This window comes from Lontra canadensis, unplaced genomic scaffold (genome assembly GCF_010015895.1).
Source record: "Lontra canadensis isolate GAN:19392208 unplaced genomic scaffold, GSC_riverotter_1.0 scaffold112, whole genome shotgun sequence".
Classification (NCBI taxonomy): Eukaryota; Metazoa; Chordata; class Mammalia; order Carnivora; family Mustelidae; genus Lontra; species Lontra canadensis.
The window spans coordinates 1079880-1104822 of NW_022631106.1; the positions used below are offsets into that span (position 1 = coordinate 1079880).

The following is a 24943-nucleotide window of genomic DNA, read 5'->3' on the forward strand; positions in this document are numbered from 1 at the left end:
ATGAGGAGAAGGATAGAAAGATGCTGAGGGGGCTAGTGACAGAGACAGACAGACAGACAGTTTGGGGCTTTGAGATCAGGCTGAGCATGCCGGTGAGGAGCGATGTAGTGGTGTGGGGCTTCTGAGTGTGGAAAGGAAATGGACCCATACAAAGAGCACTGGGGCCTGGGTGAGTTAAGAATCTGAGTAAGGTTGGCTGCACAGAGAAACAGGCTGGGCCAACACAGGAACTTGACCTCCTCAACTTCATATGGGTCTGCATTTCCTAAACTGCTTTTTAGAGGTCTCAAGGAGATTACATAGTTAATTGGTATTCCAAGAAGAAAGAACTTAGGGAGGCCAAAAAGTAAAGAAACTGGACCTAATAGATTCAAGAGTATTAAACAGACTTTTTTTTTAACTGCAGGACTTTTCAGAGCCTTTATTTTTATTTACTTATTTATTTTAAAAAAGATTTATTTGTTTATTTGACTGAGAGAGAGAGACAGTGAGAGAGGGAATACAATCAGGGGAAGGGGGAGAGGGAGAAGCAGGCTTTGGGCAGAGCAGGGAGCCTGATAATGGGGCTCGATCCCAGGACTCTGGGATCATGACCTGAGCTGAAGGCAGACGCTTAACAATTGAGCCACCCGGGTGCCCCTTTATTTAATTTTTTTTAACAAAGATTTTAGTTACCTATTTGAGAGAGAATGAGTGAGAGAGAGAGAGAGCATGATCTTAAGAAGGGGCAGAGGGAGAAGGAGAAGCAGACTCCCCACAAAGCAGGGAGCCCAGTGTGGGGCTTAATCCCAGGTCCCTGCAATCACAACCCAAACTGAGCCACCCAGGCAGTCCTTCAGCGCCTTTAATATGTTCACTTGCCTATGATGTACAAGCCAAGGTTAGAGTATAAGTAGCACATTTCTCAAACTTGCCTTGACCATATTCTATGAAGCAATATTGGGAAACACTGATATGATACAGTTTATAAATGGTATTGTATGGTTATAAAATGCTTTCCCTATTTTTTTTTTTTTAATTCTTGTAAACAACCTTGTAGGGAGAGCAGGACTTATTGTTTCCATTTTAGATGTCGGGACACCAAGGCCCAAAGAGGTCATGTAATGTGTATGTGGCAGAGCCTGTATACAAGCCTCCGTTCCTGCCACCAGGTCTACCACTAGTGAACGTGGGGGCGGGGCATGAGGCACCTGGCTTGGCTTCACTGTGGGGACTGCCTGGCACAAGGAGGGAGACTCAGGGGAGCAGTGGAGTCTCTCCCGCCAACTTTTGAGTTTGGTTCTGCAAATGATTTTTCTCCCACTGTTAAATCTGGATACACTATCTCAGCACACACAGGCACACACACACACAAGGAAGGAAAATAAATGACTCCTAAACCTATGCATAGAGCACTTTTTGCATTGTCTGCTATATTGATTCTCTCCTCATGGTTCCTTGATCACTCGAGGAACTGAGTTTTTTGCAGCGGTGTAGCACTGACCCCTTCAATCCTGAAGGGAGATTCTTATTGTACTACATGGCCTGTTAGACTCTTAGAGTCAGTGACCAGAAGCTTCAACAGTTACATATTTGAGGAGAGGAGAGGGAACATATTGAGGCGGGGAGCTAAGCCCCAGTTGAACCCCATTTTGCAAACGGAGGCCCTGAGCCCAGCTTGTATCTGCAGGGTTTCCTACAGAAGCTAAAACCACTCCCAGGCCATGTTTTTCAGTTCAGGGGGCCAGAGGGGAGGACTCCCTGGGGGAGTGTCCTCTGTGGGGTCTGGTGGGAGTGAAGAGTCAGGAGATGCTCAGGTTGAGGGGCCCCTGCCCCCTCTTCTCTGGGGAGGCTGCTCCCACCACCTGCCCAGCGGGGAAGTGCCCCTGTTTGCACATTTGCTCTCAAACACATCCGGCTTAGATTCGGTCAGGATGGAGCAGGGGAACCCCAGAGTGTGGCTGGCTGTGATGGAGTTGGTTCATGTAAAAACAAAGAACCCATCCAGGCAGTTTAAAGAAAAAGAAATGAATATTATGAAAAATTTCCACAACCTCAGAAAAGCAGAACAATGAATCCCATGTATCCATTAATCAGCGTCAGTGATTATGAACTCAAGAATGATCTTGTTTGAGCTACACCCCAACCTATTTTTTTCCCCCACACTGAATACTGTAGTAGGTACTTATTAATAAGAACGCTTTCAGTTGCAAAGAGATTTATTTACAGTGGAGTGTAAGCACATACCTAAAGAAGGGGTGACCCTTGGGAACCAGTGTAGGATCCTAAAAAAAAAAAAAAGGTTTTTGTTTTTGTTTTTTTAAGATTTTACTTATTTATTTGAGAGAGAGAGTGAAAGAACACAAGCAGGGGGAGCAATAGAGGGAGAGGGAGAAGCAGGCTCCCTGCTGAGCGGGGAGCCCCATGCGGAACTCCATCCCAGGACTCTGGGATTATGACCTGAGCTGAAGGCGGACACTTAACCGTCTGAGCCACCCAGGTGCCCCAAGAGTGGTTTTCCTTAATTAAGATCAGAGGTCTGTTACACTAAAGAATTGTAAAGAGAAGGGAGGATTTCAGTAAGTCAGAATGTCATAGACAAGATGATTTGGTGTGAGATAAGATGATGGTTTAGATAGTGGGTTGAAATTTCTTTCCTTTTTGCAGTCTTCTATTTTTATGTAATCAATTGTATAATCCTTTCTTTTTTGGCCAAATAAGAGCTCTTTTGAAAAACCAAAACCACCATACTATTATCACCCCCACCCCCCACCCCCCACCCCCACTGTTAAAATCTAATGATTTAATTTTACAGTTCATTTGCTACAATTGGTATCCTACATATTGCATTTGCTTAGTAGTTTGGGTGCCTCTTTTCTCCCGCAGTATTTTTTTTTTTTTTATGAAAATCTCAAACATTCGGCAAAATTAAGCTGTACTTACTTTATCACTTGTCTGCCCCTCTTTCTATATAGCCACCCATCTAGAGTCTAATCTGTAGTCACCCCCCATCTTTTTTTTTTTCTTTTTTAACTAAATGACTTTTTTTTTTTTTTTTTTAAGAGATTGTTCTGAGCGTTTCTTCAGTTGGTGTTAGAGGGGGTGTGTTTGAGGCAGGTGGCCTCTCCCTAGTTCTGGCCTCTTCCTCCTCTCGCTGCGGTTACAAGTTCCCAGCCCTCTGTGGTCCTGTGTGGTAAGCAGCTGCAGAGACCACTGTGTCCCCGTTTGACTTCGTGGGGAAGGGCGTACCGGGCTGGACCCAGGTTTCTGACTGCAGATCGGCAGGCTGGGGAGATGGGGCACCGCCCTGCAAATGTGGTTTCTGGGGAAGGGGCAGGTATCTATGAAGTGGGTCCCTGGAACTTAGCACCCTGAGAGCAGATGGGAAGGTAGCTGCTAGAAGCCTTCAAAACCAGGTGGGTGGGGAGCCTGAGGGGCCTCAGTGGGGGCCTCCTCAGGGCCTCTGCCCAGGGTAGGGGGCTGGACTGGGCTGCACGAATCCCTACTCAGGCTTCCAGAATCTGTTTCACTGTCAGGAAGGGGAGAAGCTGGAATACTTTATCCAAATCTGGATAAGGAGTAGGTTTCAGACAAGATGATAAAGAGCCATATTTTTCCTTCAGAGAAGGAAGAATGGGAAAGCCTCAAAACCACCTGGATTCTTATTGAACAACTGGAAATCTAGAACTTTTAATTCTAAAATAGTCTTCAGTCTCATAGTCTGACCAGTTGGGAATGGTGGGATGGTCAGAGGAAGGGGAAGGATGGCAGAGTAGAGAGGGAAATGATGTGGGCAAAGAAGAAAAGAAAGTCAGTTCAGTTCCCAACACCTGCTGAATGTCTGCTAAACCAAACACAGACTCTGTGTGGGGGGTGAAGGGCAGGGGTGGGGGCGGGGCAGGGAGTGGTGCACAAGTGGCGTGAGAAGGCCGGGAAGTGTTAGTTTACAGAACGGTCTGAAACTCACAGGTATGTGACAGTAAGAACAATTCTTATCCCTGCCTTTGGAATTGCTACTGGAATTCCTATTTGGAAGTCCTATTACTTGGAATTACTATTACCTTTGAACGTACTGTTCACAGCCCTGAGACTTCTTTATTTCTAAACCACCAGGAGCTCTGGTCTGCATGGGCTGCAGGGCAGACGGCCTGTGGTTGGGTCACCAAATGTGGTATGAAGTTGTTGTGGGCTGGGACCATAGCAATATTACGTATCTTTATTATCGTCTATAAAATGGTAGTAATATCCACCTTTTAGGGCCATGCAGATTAAAGGATACTGTACAATAAAGTAGTCGGCACTCAGTAGGCCCTCAGCAAACACCCGCCCCCCCCCCCCTTTTGCAGTGAAAGGGACTCTATGGTCAGGGTAGTGCTTACTTTCATGTCTTTTTTATTTTTTTGTTTTTTTAGCTGCCTCTCATTTTTTTATTATTCAAGTCAACAGATTCAAAATTATTTTGTCACATTATAATCAACTGGGTGACAGACACAGACCACCCCAGTCCACCCACCACACTTGTAGCAGCACGTGTTCAGAGGACACACCCCTTCTTTTGAGGAGAGGTGTGTGCCCTGGGGAGTATTTCCAGATTCAGGGTTGCTGGGGAGGAAGCTGGTTTCTCTGGGCTTGAAAGGAACAGCAGAGCCAGCTCCGGCCATTGGGTGCTGGAGGCAGGACCTGGTGGGGAGCAGCAGGTGAGTGAGAAACCAGCCCAGCAGGACTATGGTGGGAGAAACTCAGTTGCCTCAGAGGGAGCAGGTTCCTAACACTCCTCTGGTTGAACAGGTGCAAACCAGGTTGGAGAGGGACAGCCCCAGGCCCGGTGGCCCGCAGCTCGGGAATGCTGCTCAGGCCCCCACCGCTCAGCAGCCCAGCCCTCCTCCTAGCTGAGATTTAGAAAGGGAAAAGATTGTCTTTCATTCTTGAGTTGACTTAGATTTTATTTTTTTTATTGTTTTTATTTTTTTAAAGATTTTATTTATTTATTTGACGGAGAGAGAGATCACAGGTAGGCAGAGAGGCAGGCAGAGAGAGGGGGAAGCAGGCTCCCCGCTGAGCGGAGAGCCTGATGTGGGGCTTGATCCCAGGACCCTGGGATCATGACCCGAGCCGAAGGCAGAGGCTTTAATCCACTGAGCCACCCAGGCGCCCCTCAAATTTTATTTTTGCCTAGATAATATAGTCCCCTGGGTCAACCTTCCAAAGGGACCAAAAAGTAAAGAGTGAAAAGCCTCTTTCCGTCTCTGCCACCTTCCCTGTAAGCCAGGAAGGCCATCGGGATATGTGTGTGTCCCGTCACGTGTTTATACATAAACACACGTTTGTGTCTGCTGTGTGCCCTCTGCTTTCTTACTGATTTGTCTTGGAGTTCATTCTCCAACAGCACAGACAGACCTTCTCATTCCTTTCTGTGGCAGTGCGGTGTCCCTTTTTATGGAAGTGCTATGCTTTATTTAATCAGCCTCCTGTCGACGGACATAAAAGTTGTCTCTAATTTTCCACTATTATAAATAATGCTGAGTGACTTTCTCTATCAGTCATTGTACACATGTGCCAAGACCTCCCTCTGTAGCAGTGGGATTGTGGAGTCGATGGGGTGCATGTAGTTTTGATACACATCATCAGGGTCTTTCGAGAGGTCCCACCCACTTCTGCACCACCGGGGACAGAGGATAGCTTGGACAAGAACTTTTTTGGGCAGTTTCTCCAAATGTTAATTTTCGAAATCACGGGACAGACAGCAAAGGATCACTAATAGACTGTGGCATCCTCAGAGGGAAAACCTCCAGGGACTGTTCTCTGGGACCTGGGCTTTCAGGCTGTTCTCTGCGGGGAATTTTCTCTCCGGGGAGAGAGGCCTGCAATTTGGATTCCATGGGTTTGAGCTGTGAGCAAACTGCAGGGGTCCTGAGAGTAAGGAGTGGCATTCCTGGATGGGTCTAAGAACGCCATCCTGGCAAGTAGAAAGGGCTCTGGGAAGCCTGGGGTCCAAGCAAACCTTCCTGGAGGCATTTTGGGTTGGCCCGTGACTCCCCGAGCCTCTTGGCTTCCTCACCCAGCCGTGGAGAGGGTCCGGTTCCCTTGGCAGCTGTATGCTGGGAACTTCTGTGGGGTGGTGGGCCTGGTCCTCACCCTGGTTGCAGGGAAGGGGCAGCGAACCTTTCACACTGAGCACAGCCACCAAAAGGTGGTCGTGAAACCACATGTGATCTCAGAGCCCTGGGGGTCCCACCCATTCCCGGGGTCGCTACTGCTATGGGTAGCAGGCATGTGGTGGTCACAAGCCTGGAGGTTTCAGTGCTGTGTGGGGAGGTGGCAGATAGAACCAAACAGTACAAATTCCCCTGCCGGGCAGTGAGGTCTGGAGATAGGCTGACATACGGAGAGAACTCCAGAGAGTGCCAGGACTGGACATGTCCGTGGATTTGCCCTGCTCCACCAGTGCATCTGCTTCCCACCTTAACTCTTTGCTTTCATTGCTAGGTTATCCCTGGTTATGGTAAAATACCGTAAAAGTACAGAAAACCAACTCTGGTTATACGGAAATTGGGAGCTCATGAAAATGCATTAAGTTGCCTCCGATATTTTTCCTCTTGGGTTGGTTTTGGGGGGCGGGATTCCTTCTTGTAGTAAGAACTTGCTACCCACAATGGGGCATGGGTGTGACTTTGTCCCTCATTTTAAATTCTGAAATTCTGGGAATTTATCCCCGGTCTTAGGAACTTTGCCTCCCCAGCCACTAAACTACAGAAAATGAACCCAAAGAGGCAGTTTGTGCTGTGAGTATGATAGAATGCCTGTGTTTTGACTCTCAAGGCTGTTTAACTTTATGAAAACTGGGTCTTTATTTCTTTTCTCAGATTCGGGCTGCTCCTGTGCTGGGGTGGGGTGGCTGGGTGGCTACAGGGACATGGGCTAGTGTCAGGGGATCTACCGTGTTCAGGGGATCCTTGCCCTGTTTTTCAGATGACCTTGGGAAGTTGCTCCTGGCCGAGGCCCTCCTGGAGCAGTGTTTGAAGGAGAACCACGCCAAGATAAAAGACTCCATCCCTTTGCCTGAGAAGAATGAGCCGAAGATGAATGAAGCCAGAAACCACCTGAGTAGTATTCTGAACCACGGGAGGCTGTCTGTAAGTGGGCAGACCCCTCCTCTCCTCTCTGTCTTGCCTCCCACCTGCTGGTGCGCAGGGTCCCTGGCTCATTTGGTCATCTGAGCAGCAAGGCCCCCTGAAGGGTTGGCTCCGCACTGTTCAGCACAGCGGCCGCCAGCAGCGTGTGGTTCTCCAGCACTCGCAATGGGGCCAGTCCAACTTGAGATGTGCTGTAAGTGGAAAACACATGCTGGAATCTGACCATGTAGCACAAAATGAGGAGTGTTCAAGGTGATTCATTCTTTATACTGATTACGTATTCAGATGACGATATTTTAGATAGCCTAGATTAAATAATATGTCCTATTAATATTAATTTCACTTAGTTTTGCCGTTTTGATTTTTTAGAAATATTTCTTTTAACTATATTTTTAAAGATTTTATTTATTTGTTTGAGAGAGAGTAAGAGAGCGAACGAGCACAAGGGGGACAAGCAGGCTGTCCACTGGGCAGGGAGCCTGACTCAGGGCTTGATCCTAGGGCCCCAGGATCTAAGCCACCCAGGCACCCTATTTTTGCCTTTTTTAATGTGATTAGAAAATTTTACTAGGAAAACTTAAATTATACATGTGGTTTATGTTACAGTTCCATTATACAGTGCTTGGTTGAGCTAGTATGTGCCTGGTCCTTTGGGCTCTTTGGGGGTTCCAGGGAAATAAGACCTTAGTGAGCCCATGATTTGGTTGGAAACAGGCAAACATGTGAAGCTGGCTAATGACAGAAGAGCTCAGTAACAGGGCAAGCCCGTTTAATTCTATGTGCATTTATTGAGCACCTACAGTATAAAAGGCACCCAGGGAAGTATCATCAGCTCTCTCCAGACCTTTGGTGCTTCAAGCACGGTCCAACCACCTGTAGTATGGGTATCATCCAGGGAATGCAAAATCTGGATCAGAATCCTTGTGTTAACAAGCTCTCCTGGCAATTTCCTGTGTACATTAAAGTCTGAAACTGGTCTGGATTACAGTGTATCCTGAGCTGTAAAAGAGGTATGGGTACATCATTAGAGACCCAGACAGGACATGATTTTTCAAGAGATGTTCCAGAGTAATAGATTAATTGACTTAAACATTTATGGTGGGACACCCGGGTGGCTCAGTCACTTAGGCATCTGCCTTCAGTTCAGGTCATGATCCCAGGGTCCTGGGATCGAGTCCTGTATCTGGCTCTTTGCTCCGTGGAGAGTCTGCTTCTCCCTTTGTGGGCTGCTCCTCCTGCTTGTGCTCATGCTCTCTCTTTCTGTCTGTCAAGTAAATAAATAAAATCTTTTTTTAAAAAGGCATTTATGGTGACTGAGGGCACAAGGCATTGTACTTTGAGGGTGCTAAAGATGAATCCAGTGTGGAGCCTGCCCTCAGGCAGGTTGCAGGTTTACTGGAAAATAAGTCCTCTTGGCAGATTGTCCTTGGTGGACTGTGACACATGCCACAGGAGTAGTGTATGTGAGGGGCAAGTTCAAGGGGGCTACTGCTTAGGGTGAGGTGGGGAGTCAACCCAGGGTGATGGTAGGACTAGAATTGGACTCTTGTGGTTGGTGGGGGGACAGTGGCTGGACCTTGAAGGTCTGGGGAGGGTTCTGACATATAGAGGTAGGATAGGGCATTCCAAGAAGGAAGCACTATATCATTTAATGGTTCCTTTTAGAAGATTTTCATTAAAGTACATCAATCAGCGGGATCAAAAGGAACAGTGAGAAATTAGGTTATGGAGGTACTTTGGGGCCAGGGAGGGAGGACTGAAATACCAGGCCAAGAAGTGTGGGGCTTTTTCTGTGGTGGGAGTATATGGGGAGTTTAAGGATATTGCCTTCAGACTCCTCCAGCAGGGATGACTGTAGGCGTGGGAGGTTTTGTATTGCATTAAACAAACTAGCTCTTTGACCTGGAGAACCTCCCTTGACCTCTTGGGCCCTCCAGTTCCTCATCTGCCAGTCAAAAGGGCTGAACTCGATTAATGGACCCCAAGCTTCCTCCCTCCTTCCTCCCTTTTAATTTTGTTCCTTTTCCAGACTCCGTTAACTATTTAAATTTTTTTTTTTAAGATTTTATTTATTTGTGTGAGAGAGCGAGCGAGTAAAAGCAGGCAGAGTGGCAGGCAGAGGCAGAGAGAGAAAAGCAGGCTCCCCGCTGAACAAGGAGCCTGATGTGGGACTTGATCCCAGGACCCTGGGATCATGACCTGAGCTGAAGGCAGCGGTTTAACCGACTGAGCCACCCAGGGATCCCTAAAAATTGTTTTTACAGTAAAACAACTCAGGCTTATTGTTAACAAGTCATTAAGTTTGAATAATAAATAAAAGTTCTTCTTTGCCAGCCTCAAGGCCACCCCCATCCCTAGAGTTTAGCGCTGGTCACCATTTGGTGTGTGCCCCACACACCTTTCTCTGTGCATTAACGGACACACATATACACACATTGGGCTTTCTTTTCTTACTAGAGCCATAGGATCCATTTTTGACCAGACTTTCACTTGGAGCTCTCCCCAGGGCAACACTTCATTCTTTGTGTTGGCTGGATAGCATCCACATATGTGATCAGGAAAACCATCTGTATGCCCAATCACGCTTCTAAAGAACAGATTTTACCATGCTTTCTTCCTGAAAGACATACACAGGCACCAGCAGCACTCATATAGTCACGGTTATTCAGGCCAAAGCCAAAAACTTGTTGATTAGGCACAATCAAATATCAAAAGTCCTTTGTGGGATTCTCTGTCTTACCCTGAAGGCCAGGGTGTGGCTGGGGGACTTCTCTCCTAGCAGCAGATGAAGCCCCAGCTGGAGTGCTGAGTATCTCGAGTAGCTCTGATGAGGTGGGGGGAGAGGTGGGCAGGGTGGGTCCTGAGGCCCATCAGGGCAGTTTGGAACCTCCTGCCTGCGATCTCTGACATCCTGTCTAGCTCCGTTCTAACTTTAGCTGTAACTTTGGCTGTTCCCTCCCCCCACCACAGCACCAGGCACTGTGCCATCTCATTGGTCCTCTCTGTAACCTGCTGTGGGAGTTACTGTTATCCCCCTTTTCCAAGGGAAGAAACTGAGACCCAGGAAAGGTTCGTCACTCAGCCAACACTAGGCCCGTTCTGCCCAGTAAGGACATTAAAACAAAACAAAAAAACAAATAAAAACGAAAACAAAATAAACAGAAAAACCAACCCAACAACAAGAAAGCTACCATCTTGTATCATCACTCCATAAAAGAGAAAACATCTTGACACCAAAAAGCAAGACGGATATGCTTTCAGGGTAAAGGGAAGCTCTTAAAGTAGTATAAATTTGGCATCTGAAGCACTCACTTGGTCCTTAATTTTCCCCCAGCTTGGTGGAAGCTCTGTTGGGAGCTGCCATTGGTCCAGCAGGAACCACTAGGAGCTACACCCTGTCATCACACCCTGAAGTGTGTCCTTCTGAGCTCAGCTGCCCTTCTCCACATTTACAGTGGAGCAGGATAATAATGATAATGACTCGTGCCTGTATTTATCTAACTCCTTCCTAAAGAAAAGTTCAAAGCCCTTTTCTGGACTTGGGTTACTCTGCTGCTTTTGGCATTGCTGTGCTGGGAGGTGAGGGGTGGGCGTCACTGTCTCGCCCTCACCCATCGTGAAGACAAGCCGTGCAGTGAGAAAATGGGCCTGTAGCTTGAACCAATATGGGGGACAGCAGAATCTTTGCCCAGCAAGGGGAGACCGTGGGCCATAAGATTCTGGGAGTGCACAATTTGTGGCCCTGGTGGAGGGAGTAGGTGGCCTATTTGGGGAGACTAGCAAATGTGCTTGAAAAATTCAGCCTTGGAAGTTAACCCATAGTCAAAGCAGGTCAGGCCTACAGGGGCTGACAGGGTCCACTTGGCAGAGGCATTATAGGAGTTCAGCAGCAAAAGGAGTCCCCTGGTACTCAGGGAGGCTGCTAGGCCTTAAGAAAAAAAAAAAGAAAGGAAGGGGTGGGCCTGAGTAAGCTCCCAAAGGATGAAAGAAGATTTGGATGGACCAAGGGGAAGGGGGAGACTGTTCCAGATAGGGAACCGTGTGAGCAAAGGCAAAGGACAAATGTGTATTTACAATGACCCAAACACCAGTGCACTGGGAGACTTTGGCTTTGCTCTGTTCTCTATCTCTTGGTTGGCTTCTGAGAGGGCAGCGGGTGGTTGGGAGTAGTGGAAGCTTTCCTGGGGACTATAGGTTCGCCAAACTCCAATCTCCCAGAAGGAAAAAGGGGTGGCACTTTCCTGCTGGTGACAGAGGCTGGGTTGGGGGCCAGCACTGTATCTCCAAGGAGCTTTGTGGACACAACTGCTGCTGGGGGGTGGGAGCCGTGCCCAGAGCCTGGCGCAGAGGGGCGGTGGGCTGGCAGAGCACAGACATGGAGGCAGAGGGCTGGAGAAGTTGTCACAGAAAGTGGGAGATACTGGAGTAGGACTGGAAGCATGCCCAAGGGCAGGACTTTGGGGCAGGGCTGACCAGACCTCCTGGGGCCTGAGGGAGTCCCCAAGTGTCTGTATGGGGTGAAGATTTAGTCATAAGCAGCACTGGAGAAAGGGAAGAAAACAAGTTTGAATTCAAGCACTTGAGGTGTACTTGAGATGAAGACAGTGGCCCTGCAGGCCTTGGCTCTCCTGCCTTCCTCCCTCACTGCTGATGGGGCCGTTCTCCCCACCCAGGTCCTGCTGTCGTGGCTGTGCCTTCAGCCGCTGGCCCCTTACCTGCACAGCTTCTTTCCATAGCTTTTTACCTCACTGTATATTTGTACAGATAATCATGTAAAGAGAACTCCCCTCCCAGTTATGTGAGCTTCAGGCCCCACAACATTTGGCTGGGTCCCTGATTCCCCGCTTGTGTTGAGAACCAATGCCTGAATTCCTGAACATTAACCTGGGGCCGATGCCTGCGGGGCTTCAGGAGAGAGAAGACCGAGCCCAGTCTGTAGGCTGCCCGGAGTCTGGTTGGGGGCATAAGACATGCACACACATTGGGGCGCCTGGGTGGCTCAGTTGTTAAGCATCTGTCTTCAGCTCATGTCATGATTGCAGGGTCTTGGGATCAAGCCCCAGCATTGGGCTCTCTGCTCAGTAGGGAGCCTGTTTCTCCCTCTCCCCCACCCCCTGCTTGTGTTCCCTCTCATGCTGTGTCTCTATCAAATAAATAAATAAAATCTTTAAAAAAATAAAAAAAGACATGCGTACACACACACACCTGCAACAATTAGGCACTCATGTAAAAATTTCAGTGAGAACCATAGTGCAGGCATGGGGAGCAGGGAACTGTCACATGTGCTGGATGGCCAGTGAGGGCTTCCCGGAGGAGGGGCTTTGGCCAGCTGGCATGGCTTCAAGGGAGGAAGCAGGGGTTCATCCCAGGGTGTGGGGTGGGGCTGGATGGGGGGAACTTCGGGGCAGACACCCACTAAGGGGTCTGTTGCCCTTTCAGCCACAGTACCTGTGTGAGGCCATGCTGATCCAGGGCAAGCTGCACTACATGGATGGCTCATACCGAGATGCCATCAGCATGTACGCACGGGCTGGGATCGACGACATGTCCATGGAGAACAAGCCACTGTATCAGATGCGGCTGCTGGCAGAGGCCTTTGTCATCAAAGGTAGGTGTGGGCCCAGCGGGGATGCCGTGGCTCCCCACCTCTGTGTTTGGCCCCTTGCATTCTGGCCCCACGTGCCAGCAGCAGGTGGCTGCCGTAGGCCACATAAGTGCCGTGGTGGCTGTTGGCCAGCGGCCAAGATATATAACCCCTAGTAGCACTTGGGCCCTGTCCTGCCGGGCGGACACCAGCAGCGACCAGGCACGCCAGGGTGAGCTGGCGGGCGGCAGCCACCGGGCCAGATGTCAGAGGACTCAGGTTCCCACCTTGGCTCTGTCAAGAACCAGTACCCCACCTGCACATCCCTGGGCAGGTTACCGCTTTGCCTTTCCTGGCTTAGCTGGCTTGTGTGTGAAACAGAGTTGTGATGCCTGCCCTCACTGGGGTGACCGTGACCAGGAGGCGTCCTCTGGGTCACAAGGTTGAGAGAGCCTTAAACGATGTCCCTTAAACGTTGTCAGGCTGGTGCCGGTGACTGACATTGGCTGCTAGTCGGGTACCCGGTGGTTTAGAGCAGCCTGTCCCTCCTCAGGTATTTGTGGGCACCTGTGGAGAGCACCCAGGGGTGGGCAGGTCAGAGCCAGTTCCTAGAGGGAGGGGTGTTCTAGTGAGATCCCAGGCACTCAGGGTCAGTGATGTAGAAATTTCATAATACAGGGCTATGGATGGTGGCCCACTTGGGACACTATTTGGTGCCCTTGAACTGACCTTGAAGGGGTTACAAGTTAGTAAAAGCCTGACCCCAGACCTTGTGCTTCGGGTTCCTCCTTCCCCGGATCTATGAACCCTGGGATTGCAGTGCCCTAAGGGGTGGCCCTTGGTGGCAGTAAAATGTCCTAGGAGTCCCTCTGCCCAGATTGTTGTCAGGAGTCTTAGATGTTTGGTCATTTCCTTATTTCAGCACCAACCAGTCCCCAGAGAAAAGTCTAGGCATGCTTACGACCATAGGGGGATTGGGTGTCTGAGATGGTAGAGTGTTTGCCACCTTCTCTGTTTTAGGTAGGGACATTCTCTCCATCTTACACATGGGGAAACTGAGGCCTAGAGAGGATGCATACCGTGCCCAGAACTGCTCAGAGATTTGTACTGGAACCTCCCCGCTGTCTCCTTAGGATCCCGGGGATTGACTGACATCTGTGCAGGGCATGGCCTACTTTGACCCTGGCTTTTGCTGGAGGGCTGTTTGTCCCCCCAGGTCCCTTTCCCTTTGGAGAGACCGTTCACATCATGGCAGGAAGTCTGCTGAGATTGTCACCTTGGACAGACACAGCACCAGCGTGCGGGAGGGCAGGTGTCATGTGGGATGACCCATTAGGTGGGGTCTTCTCCCTGTGCTCTCTCATCCCTTTTTCTGTGCCCTAGCATAGGCCAGTCATGGGGGCTTGCTACATTTAGCATTTGGGACTTTGGGGCCTCTTGAAAACCACTGTGCCGTGGACTCCCCAAACCTAACACCCTTCCGTGGGGGCCCTTTCCAGCACTTTCTCCTGTAGACTTGGCTCTACCTACTGCTCCCCGTTTCCTGCTCTCTACTCTTTCCAGCACGCCTCCAGCTTCTTGGGGGAACACAGTCCTGGTGCTCAGAGGTCCTGCAGGGGAGGTAAGGAGCCAAGAGCCACTGGCGTGTGCTGCTTGGTCTCGGCCTGTGCTAGCTCCCCGCCTCTCACTGACTGCTTGTGGCCTCCCACTTGCCTGCCTCCTCTCTGCTCCTCCTCCCTGTCCTGTTGCGGCAACTGTGCCCTGCTGCTTGGCATGCTGAGTCTGACCTGACCCTGTGTGTGCTTGAGATCATGCATGTGGCCTCCAGGGTGAGCAGGATGTTGATTATCCTGGGTTCCGGGGGACCTCGTGGGTTTCCCCGTGCAGAGAGTAGGGGATGGGGGTGGAGGGTCATGGGGTTGTTTTAATCTCCCACAGACAGGGTGGCTCCAACAGCAGAGATTTATTTCTCAGAGTTCTGGAGGCTGGGAAGTCCAAGATCAAGGTCCCAGCAGGTTCGGTGTCTATGAGGGCCCTCTGCGTAGGTTGCACATCGCCACCTTCTTGCTGTGCCCTCACATGGCCTTTCCTCCATCTCTCTGTCCTCTTCATATAAAGCCACTAATCCTATCACTCTCATGGCCTCATCTAAACCTAATTACCTCTCAAAGGCACCATCTCCAGACACCGTCGCATTGGGGTTTCGGGCTACATACAACATGGGAGCTGGGGGGAGACACAGCATTCAGTCCATCGAAAGGATGGTGACGGCAGAAGGCCACAGGACTCACAGAATAATAATAGTTACGAATCCCTCCCTCCATGCCAAGTACGCCCTGCCCTGAATCCGTACAGTAACCCTGAAGAGGTGGTGTCCTTTTTATTCCCTTGTTACAGACAAGGAGTTATGGTCGACAAGGTGAAGAGACTCATGGGTTCCCCTGGAAATGGCAGAGCTGGGATTGATCGAACCTGGGCAGCCAGAGCTCAGAGATGGCCCGTGGGAGGGCTGTCAGACCCTGGATAGAGGCAGGTCATAGAAGCAATCTAGGCCCATTCCTCATGTTACAGACATGCAAGCGAGGCTCATGGGAGTGGAGCGACTTACCCAGGACAGCAGTCAGCTTGTGTTTAACCTAGATGCTCTCCCCTGAGGCAGCCTCGTGGCTGCCAGCAGTGCCTCAGGCTCTATCCATCTCCAGGTGGCCTCCTCCGGGAGCCTGCCAGGCCAGGCCATTACGCCACAGCTCCTTTACCATTTTGTGCTGGGCTCTGCTTCATGGTTCCACCTTGGTACCGTCCAGTGGGGCAGAGGGTTTTCTTGGCACACCTGGCTGGAGGGAGGAGGATGGGGCTGTGTGTCACTGGGGAGCGTGAACTGGCTAGGCCTGGGGGCTCAGCGGGGGCACAGTGTGTGGGTAACTCCAGCGCGGAGCTCCTGTTCTTATTAGGGGAGTCAGGAGCAGGCTCAGGGCCCAAAAGGCATAAAAATTCACGCAACTCACCCACTTTCTCTTCATGGCAGAGGGACCTGGCAACGTGTCCATCTGAGGCATTGCTCATAAGGACTAGGCCTTACTCTGAAGTCAGGGGGATGTGGGTTAGACCAGAAAATGCTTTCTGATTCTCAGGGAGGGCCCGAGACACCAACGGAGGCACTTGAGAGAAGGGGCACTTGAGGCAGGCTTGGGTTTCTCCTACCTGGAATGCAGAAATGGCACCTGCACAGGTGTGTGTATTGCCTGGGGCTTCCACGACCCTCCAGCTTCCATAAGGGGTTTCATCCGCGTCTCTACTCTCTGAGATGGGAGACAGCTGTTATTCCCACTCTATGGATGAAGAAACTGAGGCCTGTCCAAGGTCATGCAACCTACAAGTAGCAGAGCTTACATTGATGGCCAGGTGGTTGTCTCTCTCACATTTGTGTCCTGCCTGTGATACAGGAGCCCCCCTGGGGAGTAGATTACAGTTACCGTGGAGAGGGGTTCACACAGACAAGGAGAGTACAGATGACACAGAAATCCCGACAAAGGAGAGGTTCCCCGCAGAAGTTCCTGCAGAAGCCAGGGACCAGCCAGGAGGGACGATACCTATGGCCACCGTCCTTCTGTCCCTGATGGTGGCCCAGAAGAGGGCCTACCGGGCCTTGATTAGATGGGGGGCTTCAGCCTCTCCTGGCCTCCATTAGCCCTGCGTTGACTAGGAGCCACAACCCCCAGTGAAGCCTGGAGCCACCGTCCCCTGGGTCCACTTAGTGTGAAAGCAGCCTGGGGCGGTGGTGTTGCTGGGCGAGCTGGTCGGAAAACTTCCTTTTCTGTGTCGACATCAGTCACCGTGGATTGGAGTGGCAGATGTGCTGCTCTCCTACCCTGTTCCCCAGGCCCTGCAGTGGCCCCCTTGTGACTTCTGTCAGCCCCCCACCCCCTGACCGAGCATGTCAGACCAGGGGAAAGGCTTGGAAAGGCAACGTTCGAGCCCATTTCAAGTACATGTGATAGGTATTTATTTTATTTTTAAGGTTTATTTATTAGAGAGAGAGCGAGAGTGAGTGCAGGATGGAGGAGAGGCGGTGGGGGGGTGGCAAGAGAAACTTACGGGGACTCTCTACTGAGCGCGGAGCCCGACTCGGGGCTCAGTGTCATGACCCTGAGATCACAACCTGAGGCAAAACCCGTGAGTGAGATGCTTAACCCACTGTGCCACCAGGCGCCCGGTAGATACCTGATTTTATGGTGTTGCCCCGCCACCCTCTTGGTTTGTTTTGGGGGAACGTCTTCCATTTACTTTGGATTCACTTTGGTTAAAAAGCAATCAAGAATAATTTAGTTTCAAGGCCCTTCTCAAAAGGTCTGTCTGCAGTCCTGCCCACCCTTGTGAAGCCCTTGGCAGAGCCTGCTTGTGTGATTCTGTGTGCTCATGGCCCCCGGCCCCGCTGAACTTGAAGCCCCTGGGGGACAGGTGGTCATTTCTTCTGCACCCCCAGGCTTCTCTCCCTCTTCTCCCTTCCTGAGGCCTTTCATGTTCCAGCTGAACGAGTTCTGCTCCTGGTGTCCCACGTGATCTACAGAGTTCTGCCCCTTCACCTTTCCTTGAGCTGCTGCCCATGCCCAACAGTCTCCTTCGTTATTGACTGTGCACAGAACTAGCTCATGACTCCCTGCAGGTGCAGTTCAGGTCCCTGTCCACCAGCAGGTTTCCTGCGGTCATAGCTGCAAACTGTAGCGTTCTCTTCCTCCTCGAAGCTCTTTCGGACCTTGACCAAGTCTCCCCAGTTCCAAGTCAGTATGTTCCTCCTGCCAGGCATCTGGCCTCTGATCGTCGTACTCCTCCTGATCCCTGGCCCATGTCTTCCTGGAGAAAGTGAAATTTGCCAGCAGTGGCTTCAGCCTGCACCTGCCAGGGATGCCTGGATGAACAGTTAGGGTCCCTTCCCTTGAAGGGAGTGGCAGTCAGGTGAGCAAAGTCTGCTGCCGGTGTGATGTGGCTCTGGCGGAAGCAGCTGCGTTGGAGGAGGAGCTAAGCATGTGGGAGCTATGGCCAGACTGATGAGTCACAAGCTCTAACTGGTGCCACTCTTTCCTGTCCAGTCCCCGGACAGACAGACCGATCATAGCGTCAGTGGAGTCTACCACTTGGAAAAAATCAGGAAATGGAAACACCCCAGAGGTGGCTAGTCTGTAGCTTATTTCTGTGGCCTGCTGGGAGCAGGGCAATGAACTTCCTGCTGGCCATGGTGCACCAGCCATGGGGCTGCCCCCACTTCTGTTCTATGGGGAGCTCTGCCTTGACACCGAAGGGGGCATTTGCAAAGTGCAGCTCCTCAGCAGCCCACTTCCAAATGGGGGTAACATGCCTGGGATTGCCTTAAGAGTTGAGTGGTCTGAGGCCTTGTTTTCCAGGTTTGGGGTTGGTCTGGCTCTGATGCTCTCCAGAACAACCTAGGAATAAACCTTTGGACATTTGGCATCAGATCATCTCTGTGGATAAGAAACTGGTACCAAAGGTTTTATTGACACAAAACCGTTGGCTTTAGATCCAGACCTAGAGCTTTCTGTCTCTGCAGCAGGCCTCAGGGCTCCTCTCAGCCCCCAGCCCGCAGCTTTAGTGGGTAAACAGTGGGCTGGGCTGGGGGTGCTTACGCCTCTTGCCGGCAAGCTGCATTTAGCCCTGTAACATGGGAGCCACAGCACAGGGCCCTTGTGAGATCGTGGGGAATCAGGCCTTTCCCAGGCCCCAGCCTTAGCTCTCCATAGGATCTGGTCTTCCTGTCTCCTATGGTGTACCTTCAGCAGGAGCAGAGAATTTCCAACCCTCAGGTGCCAGGGTGGCTCAGTCAGTTAAGTGTCCAACTCTTACAACAGCTCAGGTCTGGATCTCAGGGTTGTGAGTTCAAGCCCAACGTTGGACTCCATGATGGGCATGGAGCCTACTTAAAAAAAGAGAGAGAATTTCTGACCCTGATTATTTGACTTGACCCTCAGCCACCTCGGATTATTGTCCACAAGCAAAACAGGCCCCTGAACTATGCTGTGTTACCCAGAGGGATTGCCAGGATTGAAGCTTGCCCTTTTTGTAAGCCTCACTGTGGACCCTAAGAAGTATCCAACGTAGGCTAATATCCTGAAGTGTTCTTCCAGATGCCCTAAAGCTTCAGCCTTCACCTCAAGATAAAACAGGCTTCATTTCAATAGGCCTTACTGCCACTGTGTATCTAGAATCCCAGTTTCTTAGTTGGGAGATGGTAATTCCTCACTCATAGCTGATCTTAACTCAGCCAGTCTTGCACTTCAGAAACTGTCCCCTCTGACATCATGCTTCTGGGGATCAGTTTCCTTATAATCAGACTTAGTGTTATAATGACAGAAATGCAACTCCAGTTAGCTGGAAAAGCAACAAGAAAAAGGAGGAAGGCACTGGAAATGAATGCACCCATGTAAATAGAAAGTCAAGGTGGATAGTTGGGCATCAGGCATCGCTGGATCCAGGGGCTCCTTGTGTTGATGTCTTTCTCAGCAGCTCTAGGTTTACATGGTTCTGTGCATAGCACTTAGAACGGCAGGAGGAGAGAGTGCCTCATTAACCTGACTTGGTCGGTCTTATCTAGGTTTCGGAGTTGATGCCAGAGGTGGGATTTCTCCACCTGAATCTTATGCACTGAGTTGCAGGAATGGTTCCTCAAAGGAAAATCAGGTGCTGTTACCAAAGTAGGTAAAAGGTATGGAGGGCAGAATCCCAGAGCTCAGGCAGCTCAAGTTACTCCAGTAGTGACCAGGTCAGGACTTGAACTCAGGCTCCCTTTGACTCCAGCATTTGGGGTCATCCCTGATGCCCCGAAAAGCATTTGTTGGATTGAACCACTCTGTCGCAGAGGGAAGTGAACGAGCCCTAGCTGGTTGTTAGACTTTTCCAGGTTGACTTGGAGGTGAACCTGAACTTAAGGAGGAATCATGTGCAGTTGAGTAGAAGAGGTGCCTTCCAGATAAAGGAAAACTCCAAAGAGACGGCCCAGGAGAAATGGAGGTGACTTGTTGGGGGGTGGGTGTGGGACTGGCTGGGAAATGAGGGGGCATTGAGAGCCTTGTGGTAAAGCTCAGGGTGTCTTTTTGCTGGTGTTCTAGAAGTTTGGCCCTAGGTAGCCCTGCATTGATGGGTAGGCAAGAGCTTCAGGGCCTGCACTCCTGACACCTCCAGCTCTCCCGGCTCAGCCCTACAAGCCATGCTGTCATTGTTCACCTCTCAGAAGGCTGTTCCTGGCAAATGGCTGCCTCTCCCTAGGGCCTGTGTCACTTCCTTTTCTCTGTTGCTATCTCGGTGTGGTAACTGAGGGAGGAATGACCGCTCATTTCTCCAGCGATGAGTCCTGCCCTTTTTTTTTTGTCCTCCTCCCAGCCCAGGGAGGAAGCCCCGACCAGGGAGGCCGCAGTCCATGCTCTGGACAGGCTTGCCGCCAGCTGACAGGTGGAAGATGGGGCTTCCCGTGGAGGAAAAATGGCCTCGGTTCTCCCCCACATACCAAAGCTAGGTGCTAAATGGTGAAGGTGCAATGGGAAGTAGAAATGTAAAAAAAAAAAAAAAAAAAACAAATCAAAACAAAAAACCAAAAAAACCAAAACTATTTAGCAGCTTTGAGAGTGATGACCCGCAAATTCTCTTCTCACTCCTTGAATTTTTCTTTTTGTTTTTCTGTTCTCTTTTGATCAGTGCAACCCCAAGCTATGCTGCTCCCACCTGGGAACTTGTGGCTTATTGAAACCTTTGAAAAAAAAGACACCAGGCTGCTCCTAGGGGCAGAACATAGTGGCATATTTGGTTTGGATTTTTTTTTTTTAGTCCTGGTATGGCAGGAATTAGCTGTTGATTTTGGCTTCCTTTGCAAAGGGGCGTGGGTCGCTGGCCTTGTGGGTAAGCAGGTCAGGACTCCTGGTGCTGCTGCCCTGCCCCCACACCGCAGTCCTAGGAGTCAGGGCCTGGCCTCCAGAGGGAGAGAAACCAGTGGAGCGGAATGCTGCTGGGGCATCTCAGAAGGGACTAGGCGTGTTCTTTGTGCATGCACCTGGCCTTTGCTGAGTGCCTTCCTGGGCTGGGGTGTGGAGTGCTGCTAGGCTTTGAGGGGGCAGTCGAGGCCCCAGTACCAGCATGAGGGCCCATCTCCTAGCAGGGTGGATGGCTATAACTCAGCCATCAGATATGCACGTGAAAAGTGGGCCTCTGGGAACCCCTGGGGGTCACAGCAGGTAGGGGGAGACACAGGGAGTCTGGGCCAAGACAGCAGGCAGTGTTGAAACCAGAAGACCTGGATCTAGTGTGGACTCTAGTACTTTTAACGGGGGGATGTTGAAAGGAGTCTCTCCTCTTCGAATTAGAGGTTTCATTTGTCACTCCAGGGAAGGACCAAATCCCTCCCAGAGAGGTCACTATGAGCCTCACTTAACATTCTTGGAGAGCATGTGTGTTCTCATCTATATAATATCATCGGATTTCAATTTCACCATCCCCCATGAGGTGGGCGTTGGTAGTAATCCCATTTTGTGTTTCAGGAAACCGAGACTTAGGTCTCTATACACATTTTCGGTATATACTTCCAGTCTTTTTTCCTGTAGGTTTATATGTGTTTTTTGTTTGTTTGTTTTTTGTTTTTTGTAAAACAAAAATAAGTTCATACAATCATATTTTATAATCTCTGAAGTATTTTTTAAGGATTTTTATTTATTCATGGACAGAGAGAGATCATAAGTAGGCAGGGAAGCAGGCAGAGAGAGAGAAGGTGGGGGAAGCAGGCTCCCTGCTGAGCAGAGAGCCTGATGTGGGACTTGATCCTAGGACCCTGAGATCATGACCTGAGCTGAAGGCAGAGGCTTAACCCACTGAGCCACCTAGGCGTCCCTAAAGTGAGTATTTTATAAGCCATTTTCCAATACATGTCTATGGTTGCTGTTTAAAGCTTCATAGTATCTCATTGTAAGAATCTCTTGTAGTTTAGCAAGCTTGTTCCCTGTTATCGGACTTGTAGGTTAAATCTCATCTTTTTGCTGTTATAAGCGGTGCTGCCATAGATATCTTTGAAACTAAATTTTTGCATATGCCATCGATTTTTTTTTTCAGTGATAAATTCGTAGAAGTAAATTATTGGCTCAAAGCATAAATATATTTTTGGAGGCACATGGAGTCAAATTGTCCACTTTCCCCTTTTTTTCATTTTTTTAAATTGGTAAAATATCCAGACACATAAAAAGATGTTCAACATCACTGATCATCAGGGAAATGCAAATCAAAACCACAATGAGATAACACCTCACACCCGTCGAAATGGCTAAAATTAACAATGCAAGAAACAACCGGTGTTGGCGAGGATGTGGAGAAGAAGGAACTTTCTTACACTGTGGGTGAGAATGCACACTGATGGAAAAACAGTATGGAAAACAGTATGGAGGTTAAAAGTTAAAAACAGAATTACCCTGTGATCCAGTAACCACACTACTGGGTGTTTACTCAGAAGATACAAAAACACTAATTCAAAGAGATATAAGCACCCCTATATTTTTAATAGCTTTATTTACAATAGCCGATATGGAGAAGCCCAAGTGCCCACTGATTGATGAACGGCTAAAGAAGACGTGGTAAACAGGTACAATGGGATGTCAGCATAAAAAAGAATGAAATCTTGCTATTTGCAACAACATGGGTAGAGCTAGAGCATAATGCTAAGCAAAATAAGTCAATCAAGTGCAGTATGCTTGCACTCATACATGGAATTTAAAAAACAAAAAAGAATGAGAAAAGGGGGGGAAAAGGGAGAGATAAACCAAGAAATGGACTCTTAACTATAGAGAGCAAACTGATGGTTACGGGAGGGGAAAGGGTGGGAGGGCAAAGGGTGGGAGGGCTGGGGGAAATAGGTGAGAGGGGAGTAAGGAGTGTGTTTGTCTTGATGAGCACTGGGTGATGCATGGGAGTGTTGAATCACTCTATCGTACACCTGAAACTAATAGAATCCTATAGGTTAACACTGTAGGTTAAAACATTGGTAAAATAGCTATAACATAAATTAAGCATCTTAATTACTTATTTTTTTTAAGATTTTATTTATTTATTTGACAGACATCACAAGTAGGCAGAGAGGCAGGCAGGGAGAGAGAGAGAGGAGGAAGCAGGCTCCCCACTGAGCAGAGAGCCCGATGTGGGGCTCGATCCCAGGACCCTGGGATCATGACCTGAGCTGAAGGCAGAGGCTTTAACCCACTGAGCCACCCAGGCACCCCGCATCTTAATTAGTTTTTAAAGATTTTATTTTTAACTGTGGTCGAATACACGGTACATAAAATTCGCTATCTGGACTATGTCTAAGCGGACATACAACTCAGTGGTGTTACAGACATTCATGTTGTGCAGCCAATCTCCAGAACTCTTTATGTTGCAAAACCCCAGCTCTGTACGCACCGAACATCATCTCATTTGCCCTTACGGGCAGCCCCTGACAACTTCTGTTCTCCTTCCTGTCTCCATGAAGTGGCTCCTTTAGGTTCCCCAGGGAAGTAGACTTGTATACTATTATCTTTTGGTGACTGGCCTATTTCACTTAGCATAATGGCTTTAAGGTTTATCTATGTGGCATACGCTGTCTTTTTGAAGGCTCAATGATAGTCCGTTGTATGTTGTATGCACGTATCCCATTTTCTTTATCCATCCATCCCATCATTGGATTCTTGGGATGTTTCTGCCTTTAGCCTGTTGTGACTAATGCTGCCGTAAACATGGGTTTACAAATACCTCTTTGAGACACTCCTTTCAGTTCTTTTGGATCTAAACCCAGAAGCAGAATTGCTGGGTTCATAAGGTAATTCTGTTTGTAATTTTGCTGAGGAACTGTCACTTTTTGCCACAGCGGCTATACCGTTTTGCATTCTCACAATGGCCCGCTTCTGAGTATGATTTATAAGGGTTCTTCTCTACCTGGCATGAGGCTTCCTCCCTGAGGGCTGAAGCAATCACTTGCATTTCTTCCTCGCCCTCCCCGCAACCCAGGTACCTAACTCTGGGTTTAGCCTTCTGTGGGTGCCTTGTGCCGTTGGACCAACTGGATAGGAGGGAGGGAGGGGTCCGCCCAACTGGAAAGTTCCATTGCAGAGGAAATGTTGTGCTCTCCACCTCTGCATCTAGGGCCCAGGGCTCCAAGGGCGGAGCTTCTTGGAAAGACGCCCATCTCTGATGTGATGAGTCACCTTAGCCTGAAGAGGCGGGGACCCGCCTGGGTGTTGAGCCCAGGGCTAAACCAGATCAGCTTGCCTCCAAACCAAGAGTCCCAGACTTAACGACTTGACTTAAAAGCAATCACTCTTCTTGAAAGGAGCCCTCCTTTGGCTTGTAGAGCTGAGTGTTTTCACAGAAAGGCCCCTTTGCCAGTGGGACTTGAGAGGCAGTGCGCTGAGATTCCTGGCAGCTCCTGGCTTCCTGCCACTCACAGGGCTGTGTGACAACCACCAGGGTCCTTTGGGGGCTCGGCTCAGAAACGGCACGTCTAGTCTGGGATCTAGTGTTGTGGTTTGGCCACCTGTGTGGAAGGCTCAGGGGGCAGAGGGTGAAGGGACCAACCAAAGGCCTGGAGTCCCCTTGTGGGTTTCCCATCAGATGTTTGTGGATAGGAAAATGGACCTTCATGGAAGTCAAAAAGCAAATGTAAGGTCAAGAAGCTCCTTTTTATGGGCAGAACTGGATGATTAGGCTGTGACCCTCATTAGGAAAAGCCATTGCCAGCTCCAGGAAGCTGTTTGTATATTGGAGATCATTTCACAGGGGACCACCTTAGTGACCATAGCTCTTGTAGTTCAATCTTTTAGTTCTCTGCTCTCACAACTGCTTCCTTTGGAGAAGGCATCCTATCCATTATTTTTGATAAATTTTCAGCGAGGTATGCCGATCTTAGGTATATCATTTGGTGAGTTGGACAGGTGTAATTACCCAGGTAACCAGTACCCCAGTAAAGACAAAGAACATTGCCATCACCCCAGAAGTTTCCCGCAGGCCCTTTTCCAGTTGGTTCTCTCTCTACCCCCAGCCTCAGTTCCCCCAGCAATGATGGGTGATTGGTTGGTTTCTATTACTACAGATTATAATTTTGCCCTTTTTTGAACATGCATGCACTTTTTCGATATTTGGCATCTTCTGTGCAACCTGATTTATTGGAGACTGATCCATGTTGTATGTATATCAAGAGTTTGTCCTTTAGTTTATGTCTGAGCGGTGTTCTCTT

At 49.5% G+C, this 24943-nt stretch overlaps 1 protein-coding gene across 3 annotated transcripts in view; it reads left to right on the plus strand.

Moving 5' to 3' along the window:
* Positions 1-24943, plus strand: part of TTC7A (tetratricopeptide repeat domain 7A) — a 114465-nt gene that overhangs the window by 1736 nt on the left and 87786 nt on the right. For 2 of the 3 annotated variants that reach the window (XM_032840300.1, XM_032840302.1), the window contains exons 2-3: positions 6949-7112; positions 12552-12720. In XM_032840300.1, coding sequence (XP_032696191.1) covers positions 6949-7112; positions 12552-12720 — 333 coding nt within the window. Of the gene's footprint in view, positions 1-6948; positions 7113-12551; positions 12721-14259; positions 14318-24943 lie in introns of those variants that run through there. The other variant, XM_032840303.1, reaches the window with a different exon arrangement.